This window comes from Nannobrachium achirus (genome assembly GCF_963921795.1).
Source record: "Nannobrachium achirus genome assembly, chromosome: 5".
Classification (NCBI taxonomy): domain Eukaryota; kingdom Metazoa; phylum Chordata; class Actinopteri; order Myctophiformes; family Myctophidae; genus Nannobrachium; species Nannobrachium achirus.
This window is the reverse complement of record NC_137814.1, coordinates 13296438-13309588: the sequence shown is the minus strand read 5'-3', so window position 1 is coordinate 13309588 and position 13151 is coordinate 13296438. Positions and strand designations below refer to the sequence as shown.

The window sequence follows — 13151 nt, the reverse complement described above, 5'->3', positions numbered from 1 at the left end:
GTTGTGTTACGTTCTTAATAAATTGGGGGAATAAAATGCACATCAGCGTACTCATTTCTTTTTTCAGTTGTAGTGATTGATTGGTTTCAGTTTCGTTGTAGTATGTGGCTAGTAGTTTTAGTTTTAGGAATTTTATAGTTTTAGATTTTGGCCCTACTCATATCTCTGCCACCGTTGCCCCTATCCATGCCAAACTTTGCACACACACTCCTTGGCTGGCAAACCACAACCTCCAGCCCTGATTTCTCACACGGCCCTCTTCTAGCGCCACCATGAGGCCTATTCTTGCAAAACACATTTTTGGACACTGCTCCTACAGATTTTGCCCTAAAATCACGCAAAGCGGTACACAGTATCTCTAAAGTCATGTCATCAACATGGATCTGTCCCATTTCCCATATTTCCCATATTCCCTCCAGTCGCTTATCTCCTAGTAGTTCATTCTTAGCTTTAGTTTTTCAGGTATTGGGAGGAAAACCTTTATTTATAAAATTAGAATATAAGCTAAAAGGGTGGGATGAAAGACATGACATCCTGATCCTAAAAACTAAAACAAGTATAATTGTACAACTAACTTTTAGTTAATTTTGATTGTGTTAGTCTTGCATTGTTCATTTTAGTTTTCAGTTAGGTTTTCAGTTTTTATTTTGGTTTCAGTTAACAACGTATAATTTCTTTTACCACATGTATCATGGTATATTACTGTGCACGGCTGTAATCCTTCTCTCTTTTCACAGGAGTAGTAGATGTAGTGCACTGCAGACACACAGGTCAGACATTTGTATCGTTTCTATCTGAGGCTCTCGCTCTCGAGCACAAGAAACCCAATCAGAAGTCTTTATCTGATCGTCCTTTATTCATCCTGGTTTCTGCTCTCTGCCTTTCACTACATTGTGCTCCGTGATCAGTGAACAATGACTTTATCCTGTCTGGTGCAAGGAGCAATTTCATCATGCGGCTGCCTGGTGTCCAGTGTTGCCAGATTTTGCAAGCGAAATAAGCAACCAGGTCTATGAAAACAAGTCCAAAAGACACATGAGCACTTTAAACATATTAATACAGCTCTGCTATATTTGAAAATAGTTAAAATTTTGGCTATTTTCTTTATGCCAGGGTTAATGCGGCTAAAGTGTGCCCCCATCAGGTGAATGAGAACATTACAAGATGTGCTTACTATCAACTATTACAACATTTCCCAGACAGAGAGTATCTGTCAGCCAAGGAAAGAAATTATGATTTTGGAAAGGTGACCTATAGCTCTAAGAACCTTACAACTGTGTGAGGCATGTGAATTTGCTTTTCATTTGCTACTGTAGCAGCCTCATCGCCAAAATAAAAGTCTGGGTTTCCGAGGCTAGTAGCAGCCCAGTAATCATCAACCTTTTTTAATTTCAAGAACCCCCAATTTTATATTATCTGGGACCCACCCTAATACAAGAACTTTATTTCTATTTTGATTGAAGAACATGATGCAGTCCGATATTGTCTGCCATTTCATCCAGAATTCCTTTACTGCAGTGCTTCTCAAAGGGGGGTTCCAGGGGTCCTTGAAGGGGTTCCTCCAGGGGGTCCCTAGACAAAAAACGAATCCATGCTATAGCCGTTAAAGTCTTCTCTTATGGGGGTCGATAGCATAATATGTGCAGTGGGGGTCCTTAACATGAAAGTTTGAGAACATTGCTTACCATACCATATAAACTGCAGCCACAGTCTGTTACGTTCCACATTGTTTGTCTGGGTTTTTTGTGTCCGGCGTCTCTCCCTGGGTCTCTCCCTCCCTCTATCTTTCTCTGCAGGCACCTCCACCAGTCACCAATCACCTGTCATATGATGCCAATCAAGCCCTTCCCATCCTGCTCCTGACTCCACCTCTGCCAATCAGATCCAGCTGCAGTCCTATAAAAGCTGTTGGTTCTCCCTCAGCTCACCTTCTCAATCTCATCTGTTTGAGATGTCTGCTATCTATTGTTGTATGCCCTACCTTAGGCCAGGGGCCTATATACACAGAATAGGCCTATGTTGAATTGGGTGGATGCCACATTTTCGGTTACACCCCGCCACTCCGACATGTCTCCTTTCCGACACTAACCCTATCTCTAACCCTTACCCTAAACTTAACCCCTATGGAAGTGTCGCCACTCCGACAATAAGAAGTCAATTTCGGAGTGGCGACATGTCGGAATAGAGAGCGACACCCCACATTTTCTATTTATGAACATTGGTTAGAGTATAGGTAAGCAGGCTAGCCTAGACCTCAAAAGAGTTTGAAACACTGAGCTATATTTGTGTCCATGCCTTACCCCTTATCCCTAAACTTCTTTGCCTATTTTACGTGTGAAAATGTTTTGAAAAACATTTTAAAAGGGTTATAAGGCATGGACGAAAATAGAGCCCACTTGCTGTTAACCATAGGCTATTATAGTAGACAGAACTCCTGCCATGTCTATGTCTGATGGCCACTATCCAGGGTTCAATTCTTATCAGTGTGACAACCACAGGCAGGAAGATCAGAGTTCACTGGGCCACCGGGTCACTCACAGCAACTAAGGACATGGTGACATCACTCGTAGGAGACTATGTCGGGGTCAACAGATCAGGTGCTATTGTCTAATGTCTAATGGTTTATACTCCGTCAATAGTATCACTTGCTGACAGTGCAGTGTTAATTTCTTTGACTTAAACTATGACGAAAAAGGTTTGTCGACAAGACGGCAACCTTTTTTTCACAGACTAAACTATGATGACTAAGACTAAATATATTGACAAGTCTGCGTTGCATCAGTCAAATCTACACTTGAGTTAAAGTTCTGGAGTACTTGTTTGCTAGAAATGCGGAGTCAAAAATACAATAGTGGAGTTAAAGTCCACTCAAGTACAGACCACTCTAAGATAATACAAGTTACAATCAACAAGTTACTATCAAAACCTCCACGGGCTGTCTGTCAGTCAGTCAGTCTGTCCATCACGTCATGTCACGTCACGTCACACTTTTGGCCCTACTCCTCTCCGGCACTGTTGCCCCTAATCCATACCAAACTTTGCACACACTCCTTGGCTGGCAAATCACAACCTCCGCCCCTGATTTCTCACATGCCCCTGTTCTAGCGCCACCATGAGGCTGCTTCTTGCTGACAACATTAATGGACACTGCTCCAGTGCACCTACAGATCTTGCCAAAAAATTACAAAAGTGTGGCAAACCACAATCTCCGCCCCTGATTTCTCACATGCCCCTCTTCTAGCGCCACCATGAGTGTCCACCACTGCCGACAAGAAATGATCTCCAGCTTAAGATAGGGAGTCGTATCGAGCAATTAAATCAGATGATTGAAAGCTAATTTGCTGGAAATATGAAGCCAGCTGTGTTTCACAATCTATTCAATAATGTCTGTTAACTTAAGGTCTAAAGATAAGAGCACTGTACAGTATATGACACAAGAGTTCATTTGAGGACACATGACCTGAAGCAAGGGTTTATCAAGGGGCATATTATTTATTTTCTAACATATCAAACAAAACGAGAAAAAAAAGATATGTTGTCCGCAACTCATATAATGCATCCCACATACAGTATACATAAAAACAACACAACTAAAGATGAAAAATACAAACTCGAATTCATAATATTACATTTGAAATATCAATATCATATCAGCAAACCTTTTACAGTAATAATAGAAGGTCTGTCGAAAGTCTCTCTTCTTGATCAACCCCTCACCGCCCCTCACCGCCCACACCCCAAGTTGTGAAATAGCATTTATCGTCTCCCTTATCAGCAACTCTGTACAGTCATCCAGCAGTCACAAACATTCAATGAATTCTTCAAGTTATGCCGAGCATCTCCAACAGTCACATATTCGGGGTGAAATATGTGAATCCGATACAGTGAGGAGTTTTCATCGATCAATGCAGATTTAGATCAATGGGAGAAGGGAACCAGACAAGTTGTGTGTAACACACAAACAGTAGGATTGCTGAGTATTGTCCCCACAGATGGATTTCCGTAATAAGCGTGTAGCTGTCTTTCCCAGCGTGCCGCCGGGCTGTGCTGATCTAAGTTTATAGTGTTATTTGTCTGGGAGGAGATGGCAAATGGGTCCCTGTGCATACGGCACTTCCAAAGCTATGCCATGTGGAACCGTCCTTAACTCCACATAAACAGCCTTTATCAGGGTTCAATAGTCCATGCAGGGAGTGCTGAGCGAGATGACAGTGATTTGGAATGCTTGAGTCAGGAAGCAGCGTAAAAAAAAAAGAAAAAACATTTTTTTGAAGCGTTCAGCAGATTTCCCCTCTGCGCTCGCTGTGGGTTTAAAAAATATTGTGTTTGAGGCAGTTTGTGTGCCAAGGAAAGACAGTCCAGTGACCTCAAAGCTGGGTCACACAGCACAAAAACACAGTCTTCATAGCTGGAGCCGCCACAATCCTGTGGGCTAGCGTTTGTGTGTGCCTGTGTGTGTGTGTGCGTGCGTGTGTGTGTGTGTGTGTGTGTGTGTGTGTGTGTGTGTGTGTGTGTGTGTGTGTGTGTGTGTGTGTGTGTGTGTGTGTGTGTGTGTGTGTGTGTGTGTGTGTGTGTGTGTGTGTGTGTGCGTGCGTGTGTGTGTGTGTGGTTTATTTTTTCTTTTTGTCGTTGCTGGTCTGGCCTTTAGGAACGGGCTTCATGAAGTAGGCGGGGCTGAGGTGACACCGCAGGGCCAGCAGAGCGGGTAGGACGGCATATAGGACGTTCAGGGTGATGATCGGCCACCTTTTGTCTGTAGGGACCCTGTAGGTGAAGGGGGTGCGAGAGTGTAGAGACCCCCCGAGGTGGCACCACTGAGCCTGAGGAGAGCAGAGCAGAGCAGAGCAGAGAAGATGGGTGAGGAGATGGCAGAGGATTAGTCACTTGAGTCCTATACTTTAGTGCAGGGGTTCCCAAACTTTTTTGTCTCAGGGCACCTCATAAATATTTTTTTAATCCGAGGCACCCCTACATTATAATTTTACACTCCCAGCACCTTATATTTATAGCATATCGTCGTTGTCGTGTGGAAACCTTGTATGTCCAAAACCATTCATTTTGTATTTATCATCTATAAAATGTACTAAACTAGTGAAAACAGCCGATCTACAAGCACACAACGCCTCGCAATGCGAGGCGTTTTGTGCTTGTAGATTGGCTGTTTTCACTGGTTTTGTGCAACAGAGGTTTCTGCCCAACAGTGACGATATTTTAGTGATTATGTTGCGACGAAAACCTTGAGATAATAGCCATTTTGGTTAGAACTGACTGAAAATAACGTTGTACTTCAAGTTTAAAATGATACTAAATATGTTTAGTGTCCAAATAAATTCCAAATATTATCAAATGATCTTGCGGCACCCCTGGACTGCCGTTCCCGTCACCCACTTTTGAAAACCCCTGCTTTAGTGAATAGCGAAAGAAGCTAATTTGCAAGCTCACAGCACGTTGCATCTAAAACTATGGGCAAATGATCTTTGAAAACATATTCACCTGAATCATTGCCCCGGCAAAGAAGAGGGTCCAGTCCAGCATCCAGCTGCATCCAGGCGTCCTCAGACCGTAGATGAAGACAACCAGCAGAGGCAGGGCGTAGAACAGATATACCAACATCTACAGCAATGATAAACCAGGAGCAGGGTTAGGATGTGTTGGTTCCATTCCCTTGCATTATAGTGCACTGACTGAGTGTGTCTCCCTTCGGACTCACCGTGACCTTGGGGAATCCAACCGGGTCTTTGAGATAGGGCTCATACTGGTAGATATAGGTGAAGCAGTAATCTAGGGGACAGTCCATCACCACCTGTGGCGGACGGGGGACAAGAGAAAGGGATAGGGGAGAGAGAGAGAGTATTTAAGTATGTTTTTCTACATAGCGTATTTCGGTTTCAAGTTGTAATGTGGCAGATGCAGCCCTGTTAACAAATGTCTTTATTCTATTAGGCCTATATTCTATATTTCAACTGTACATAGGCTACAGTAAAAAAAAAATCACACTTGCTTTGGCAATGTAAACATACAGTATTTTTCCCATGCCAATGAATCCCCTTTGAATTGAAGAAAGAGAGTGAGTGAGAGAGAGGCAGACAGACAGACAGACAGACAGACAGACAGACAGACAGACAGACAGACAAACAGAGAGACAGACAGACAACATACAGTGAGCTCATCATTGATTTCATCAGTTCAAGCAGATAGGATTAAAGCCAGCGACATCGTTTGTTTGTTCAACGGGGTTTTGCAAACATGGTGAAGAGAAGAGCAACACCAAATGTGGCGTTCGGGGGAGGGTGTCCCTCCTCATGCCTGAAGGAAATGCTTCTGAAACTGTCTTTTTTTGGTGACTTAAAGAAAAAACAGTGGGGGGGAAAGGGCTCCTAAAAGGAAAGAAGATTGGATTTATTTTATTAGCCAATGTAGTGCTGAATAAAATCAAGCAGTGAACACAAATAGGCTTGGATTGCAGCTGTGAGCGTCCCGTGTTCCTCAAACAGCCTCCTGGGGACATTTGAGGGCCAGTTGTTCTAACACAGCATTTTGAGTTTGCTGAAACCTGGACAGAAACACTCAGAATAAAGCTAATCTTTGGCATGGAAAAATAGGCCCTTACACGGGGTCGATGCTCCCCGTGGCTCTCTCTATATCTTCGTCCACTAGGCCCAACATGTGGCGTGCCAACTGCCTTACCTAACTGTGAGGCTTATGTGAGTGAAATACTGGAGCAGTGCAAAGGCTTTCATGTGTGGTTACTCACAAAGCCTCTGAACACGGAGAAGGCCATGGCCCCCAGCAGCATCAGTGACAGCAGCAGGTCCACGGGACGAGACAGCAGGCCTCTCTTCTGCTCCGCAGCCACCTGCTCAACACAGAGACAAGTCCTGTTACCATGCACGCTCTCATGTGTGTTTGGGTATATGGCTATACTGTGAAATGGAAATCCAAGCCTAACCCAGACAAAAGCACAGTAGTATGTGCTATAACGTAGTCGTTATCAAATATTTTCATGTCAAGAACCCCAAAATGTATTTTGGCCATATTTATTTTGCCAGGGATCCCCATATGAGAATATACCGGTAAGCGGTGCACAGTATAAATTGTGAATAGGCTACTACAGCACATTGACAATACAAGCGCTTTTTTGAATAGCCGGAAAATAAAATGGAGATCATGTGTTCCTCATTTTTCTGGGGACCCCCTGGAACCCCAACTAGGACTACCTCCAGGACCCCTGGTCACCACTTTGAGAACCAGCGATACAACTCACCTTGTCTGCTGTAATGATTGGCATGTCCCTGGGCCTACTGAAGAGCAGGGAGGCTGCCCAGATGGGCACCAATAGGAAGGGGCTGTTCCTCCAGAAGGCTGGGCGGATGTTAGACCCATATTTACCTGAACCAATCAGAATATTATCAATGGCAGGAGGATATTCTGTGTGTGTTTGTGTATGTGCGTGCGTGCGTGCGTGCGTGTGTGCGTGCGTGCGTGTGTGTCTGTGTGTGTGTGTGTGTGTGTATGTGCGTGCGTGCGTGCGTGCGTGCGTGCGTGCGTGTGTGTGTGCAGTGTGCTCGTGTCTCACCAATGACCACTCCAGGGATGAAGACGAGTTGTTGGGCGATGGAGGACCCCGCCCACAACAGTCCCATGCTGCGATAGGACTTCCTGCACGGAGAGGAGAGAGAGAGTACAAACAGGAAAAAGTGGGTTGGCTGTCTCTCACAGTTTGTAGAGAGCAACATTGTATTTTATTTATTTATAAGGCCATGTGTGGTAAGCTTCCTTTATATCTATTCTCGCTTTTAGAACGAAAAGTCACTGGACATTCAACACGTTCACAGGCACACGTTAGATATACAGTACCTGTCCAAGTATGAACAGTGAGCAAGGAAAGACTGCTTTCATTTATTATGCTCCACACAAATGGGACACACTTCAGGACTCTCTGGAACTGGTTTGATAGGTCTCAATAGAGACATTTAAAGTGCTTGAGGTCACAACAGTACATAGTGACTGCACCTGTTTCATGCAATAACTATGTTTTTGCTTCTGTGACGTTGTACTGTCATTCAATTGTTTGTTGTTGTGTTGCTTTTCATTGTGTTTTATATGCTGTGAAAAAGAGCGCTTGCTCTCAATGGGCTTCCCTGTATGAATGAAGGAAAAAGAAAGAAAAGAAACACTACATCATGAGTATACCCAGAAGTGAATGGTACCCTTATGCGTTCCAACTCTCCAACTCTGGTACAAACACTACACTATGACCCTGAATGATGCCAGATTCTTGGGTTCGATTTCTATCCCGATTTTTGGAGAATCCCAGCCCACCGATTACAGATGTTTTGACAGAAATGTTGTCAAAACATACAAGGTGGACACACTGGACAGACACGAAAAGGTTTGGAGCTTACCCACTGAACATGCGATGGATCATGGTGAGGAAGAGGAGGTAGTGGACCACTCCCTCCCAGTAGCACATCATCACAGCGTAGGCAGAACTCAGATGAGGCTCCCCCTGTATAGCACACAGTGGAGTTTTGACTGATTAACCGTTTGCAAAAAGTACAGAGGCGCAGTTATAGCTATAATAATAATACTAAAAGGATAACCCAAAAATCCCTGAGGGCTTGTTTCCATTGTTGTCCTATATTCAGTTCATCAAGACATACAAAGACATACAATACTATACAAGAGATCATACATACTAGGAGTAGTAAAAGTATATTTACAGAAAAACAGTGGTGGGTCATTTCTTTTGGCAAGCTAGAAGAATTGCCTATACTGTAGGTCCAGCTGCAAATTGCAGACAGGTGCTCTTTTATGGCGGTTTATGGAGCTGTTATTATCTTCACACAGTGAAGACGTTATTATTCCCAATCCCAATAGCTCTGGTCCATAGTGTTAGAAGAACGCTATGGACCAGAACTATACCTTTCTGAACCTAGTAACTTCTCCTTTCAATAGCTGTAACGTGTAACTCATATGTCCTATGGATTTTAATTTCTACTGCTCATCCAAGAGGCAATCTCGGCTTGTCCAGGGGAGATGTTGTGCTTATATGAGCTACTCATCCGAGACTTATTTTGGTTGTATTGGGGTGGAACAGTGAACAGCCAAGTATTGAGTTTCGTGGTCACACAGGAGTTGAGAAACAAGGCAGACCAGACCGCACAGACATTTGAAGGATAAGAGAGACAGAGAAATAATTGTACATTCAGGGAATATACTGTAAGCGTTGACACCAGGGCATGAGGTCACGGAATCAATGGCGACGACTGAGAATTTACCTTCTTCAGGTAGAAGCCCATGAAACCAGATATGTACCCATCCTGCTCCAGAGCATTGGTGAGGCCCACCAAACAGGTGAAGGAGAACTCTGCGAACACTGGGCCACAAGGATGAAGGAAACGTCATGTAACAGGGGTCCATTTGGTTCCATTCATTTGTACACTCTTGGGAGTTTAAAGAGATATTTCACTTCACAAAAAAAAACAAAAAAACATGTAACATCTACTCAGGCTTTTGGGAGCACCCCAGACAGTTTTTACATTGCTTGATTCAGTATTTAGATATTTGATATTAATTTTATCAGACACACACCCTTCCTCTACAAATCGATTAACTTCAAACACCATTACATTTCTTCATTGGATTTTATTTTTCTAATTTTCAAAAGATTACATTAAAAACAAACGAGGGCAGTATGAGTCACCAGATGAATCTATCGTGGTTACAATGGGTTTGTATAGGAAGGGGGCGTGTCTGATAAAATGAATATCAAATATCTAAATACTGAATCAAGCATCTAAAAAACTGTCTCGGGTGCTCTCAAAAGCATGTGTAGACGTAGACGATACACATTTTTATTTTTAAGTGAAATATCCCTTTAAATTAAAGTGATGATTTATTGTGCAGATTGTAGCTACCATAGAACAAGGGGTCAACGTTCTTCTTGTGTCGCACAGTGAGGAGCAGCAGGAGCAGCACTGAACCCAGGACGAACATTCCCATTCCCAGGATAGGTAAAGGTCTGACGAATACAGTATAATTATATATAACATCACTCATACATTCTATGTCACTGCACAGGAGGACACCAATGAACAAACTGAGGTGGTCTCCTATACCAGTGGTTCTCAACCTTTTCGGGCCGGGACCCCCAAAATAATCATATTTGAACTGGGGACCCCCCATCCTGACGAGCACCATGAGTTGAAGCATTAGATTTTGTATGTCACGGTTCTATTGTGAAAATAGCAGATCTACATGCTCACAACGCCTCGCAATTTTCACAGTTTCTGCCTCTAATATTTGACAATTTAGCTGATGTTTGATTTGTCATTTTAGAGCCATTTAAATTGTCACTTTAGAAAATGTGCAGATACCTCTATACACTCAAACTTTATGTTGGTTTGTTTACTGTTGAGGGAGAAAACAATGTTGCAAATTAAGTTAATCATCTGGGGACCCCCAAAAATTATTTGGGGACCCCCCTGGGGGTCCCGACCCACAGGTTGAGAACCACTGTCCTATACAGTTGACCCCCCCCCCCCCCCCCATTCATACAGTTTATTTGAAAGAGCTTTGACTCATTTTATTTGTTAACACTGTGAATTTTACAACAAACAGACCCTGCTTTTTTATATGCAGAGATGTGTCTGACAATGTAGTCTCCATTGGTCTACACAGTAGTCTAGCATGGTTCTCAACGTGGGGTGTGCAGACCTCCGTGGGTCCTTAGTAGTTAGTTAGGCCTAGTCCTCACCATTATTACGTGTAGGCTACACAAGTGAATTCTACAATACTAGAGAATAATTGCTATTTTGATCACAGTTGTACTGTTGTACTGTATCTATACCTAACAGTACATAGATAATAACGGAATTCTGGACCAAATGGACCCTGTGTCTAAATGTAAATGTTCTCAGTTTAGGGTCCCACAGATAATAGGTAATCAAATGGGGTCTGTGGCCCTAAAACATCTAAAATAGCTGGTCCTTGAAATTCAAAGGGTCTAAGTATATTATGATGGTAAAACATGTGTTGGCTACTATATATAGAACATGAAAAGGTGTAAAATAGTGTTCACTTACTCCTGAAGCAGAGGAACATTGTTCATTGTGTACAGAACTCCTGGGGCCAGGAGGGAGAGCAGAAAAACAAAGACTTCAACCGGCGGCCACATCTTTCCACAGTTTTCTATCATTAAGAAGACCTGTCAGCAGAGCCCGAGGGAGACAAATATCCAGACACGTGAGTGAACAGCAGTCGTCTAAACCATTCCGGTTGTGATCAGAAGCATTTTAGAGGTATAGGTATCCTGCTGCTGTGTTTCTTCTACAGCCAAGATGGTGATATAAAGAAAGCAAAGGGAGTGTCATCTGTAACGAATGATAGGTCTACTTCTCAGATTCTGTGATTAGTTGTGGGGCATTTTGCTACAGGCAGACGCATGCGTCAATGACACATTCACTATCTGCGAGTTTCAAAGGTCACCAGCTTTGAACACGGGGAGAGTTTCGTCATTTGACTCATGTTTGTCAACTGAGAACTGCATCATCACCAGTGATTACATTGTGATTTCTATCCTATGCATTAAGGTTGACAAAATAAACAACACTGTTGGCTACAATAGGCCTGTCGCATGATGGGCCTGACTGTGACATGCAGGGGCGTCACACCAAATTCTGGGCCCTGGGTACAAGGATTCACTGCGGGCCCCCCATGAATGTTAACTATTGAAAAATAGCAGATATACAAGCTCACAGCGCGGCACCGAGTGCCGCGCTGCGAGCTTGTAGATCTGCTATTTTTGAAAAATCGTGAAAATGTGTGCAAGAAACCTATGTCAAGGACCCCCAAGATATTTTGAGATCGGACCCCGATCTCAAAATATTTAGTTCCAGGGACCCCCCAGAAGCAAAATTTGAGTTAGAAATGTTCGCTTAAAAAATACATATATTCAAAGATTTTCATACATTTTCACAACTTTTCAAAAATAGCAGATCTACAAGCTCGCAGCACGGCACTCGGGTTACTAGGGCCCCTCCACCTTGGGCCCCGGTAACTCAGTCCCACTTTCCTACCCCCTGTGACGCCCCTGGTGACATGGCCATGTAAATGTCTGCTCACTGTCCACAATGCAATTCAATTATGTAGACAGTGAATAATTTGGCAGGTATAGTAGATAGAGCTATTTCTAATCATTTGAAAACAGTAGGCTACAGTGGACACACATACGGTATGTTGAAGTGAATACGATGGTGCAATGTCTGTAAAACAATGGCTTCAGCATGTCAACCTTTCAGGAAGAGAAAGATTGTGGTTTCCATTCGTTCCAATGATGTCATTATTAGGGCTGTCACGATATGACATTTTACATGACGATTAATTGTCACTCAAATAATTGGCGATTAACGATTTAATTGTGTTTTTGTCGTTGATAATTACATTTCTGTTTGGCTTTTAGGCTTTGAAGTTGTACATGGTAGATATGAGACATAACCTAAATATACAAAGAAATTACTGACATATTTGACAACTTACTACTTAAAAAATAACTTCACTATTTCGGACATTTTTCAACATTCACGATTATGACGATTATGACAAAATAATTGCGATAATGTCAAATAATCACAATTAGACGATTATGTAATAATTGTGACAGCCCTAGTCATTATAGGAGCCACAAATCGCTCCATCTTATGATGAGAATTAGTGAGGACCAATTATAGATGTGAAGATTTGTTTGAAAAGGGGGATACAGCATGAGGTACAGACAGTCTGACTACCACCACTTATATACATATCTGATGTGCACATGATTTGTCTATCTGAATGATAAATAAATAAATAAAGTATACAATACTTAAAGCTAAAAGGCAAAATGAAAAACAACCCCAGGTGCTTCACTCTAGGCGGGCAGTGGTTCTCAACATGTGGGTCTGGAGTGGACCCCACGTGATTTTGGGGGAGTCCCCAGATGACCGGGCAAAGTGACAATTTAATGACTTTGACTTTTAAAGTAAACAATTTTTAATTAAAAAAACAAAAAAAAACAAAGACCATTTCAGCATGAAAGTAATCAACAAACTATAGTATAAAACCTGGTCAAACATTGGCCACATGTGTGTATAACATGAGTATAGATGTTT

At 42.7% G+C, this 13151-nt stretch overlaps 1 protein-coding gene across 1 annotated transcript; it reads right to left on the bottom strand.

Annotated features, from left to right (window-relative positions):
- Positions 1-3472: 3472 nt before the first annotated feature.
- Positions 3473-11437, bottom strand: LOC308285768 (transmembrane 6 superfamily member 2-like). The gene is made up of 10 exons (XM_080726634.1): positions 11088-11437; positions 9921-10024; positions 9282-9379; positions 8406-8509; positions 7577-7659; positions 7265-7389; positions 6755-6856; positions 5711-5803; positions 5494-5613; positions 3473-4820 (listed from the first exon to the last, which is right to left on the bottom strand). Exons 1-10 carry the CDS (start codon positions 11198-11200, stop codon positions 4611-4613), a joined length of 1152 nt encoding a protein of 383 aa, XP_080582760.1. The 5' UTR covers positions 11201-11437; the 3' UTR covers positions 3473-4610.
- Positions 11438-13151: the final 1714 nt, after the last annotated feature.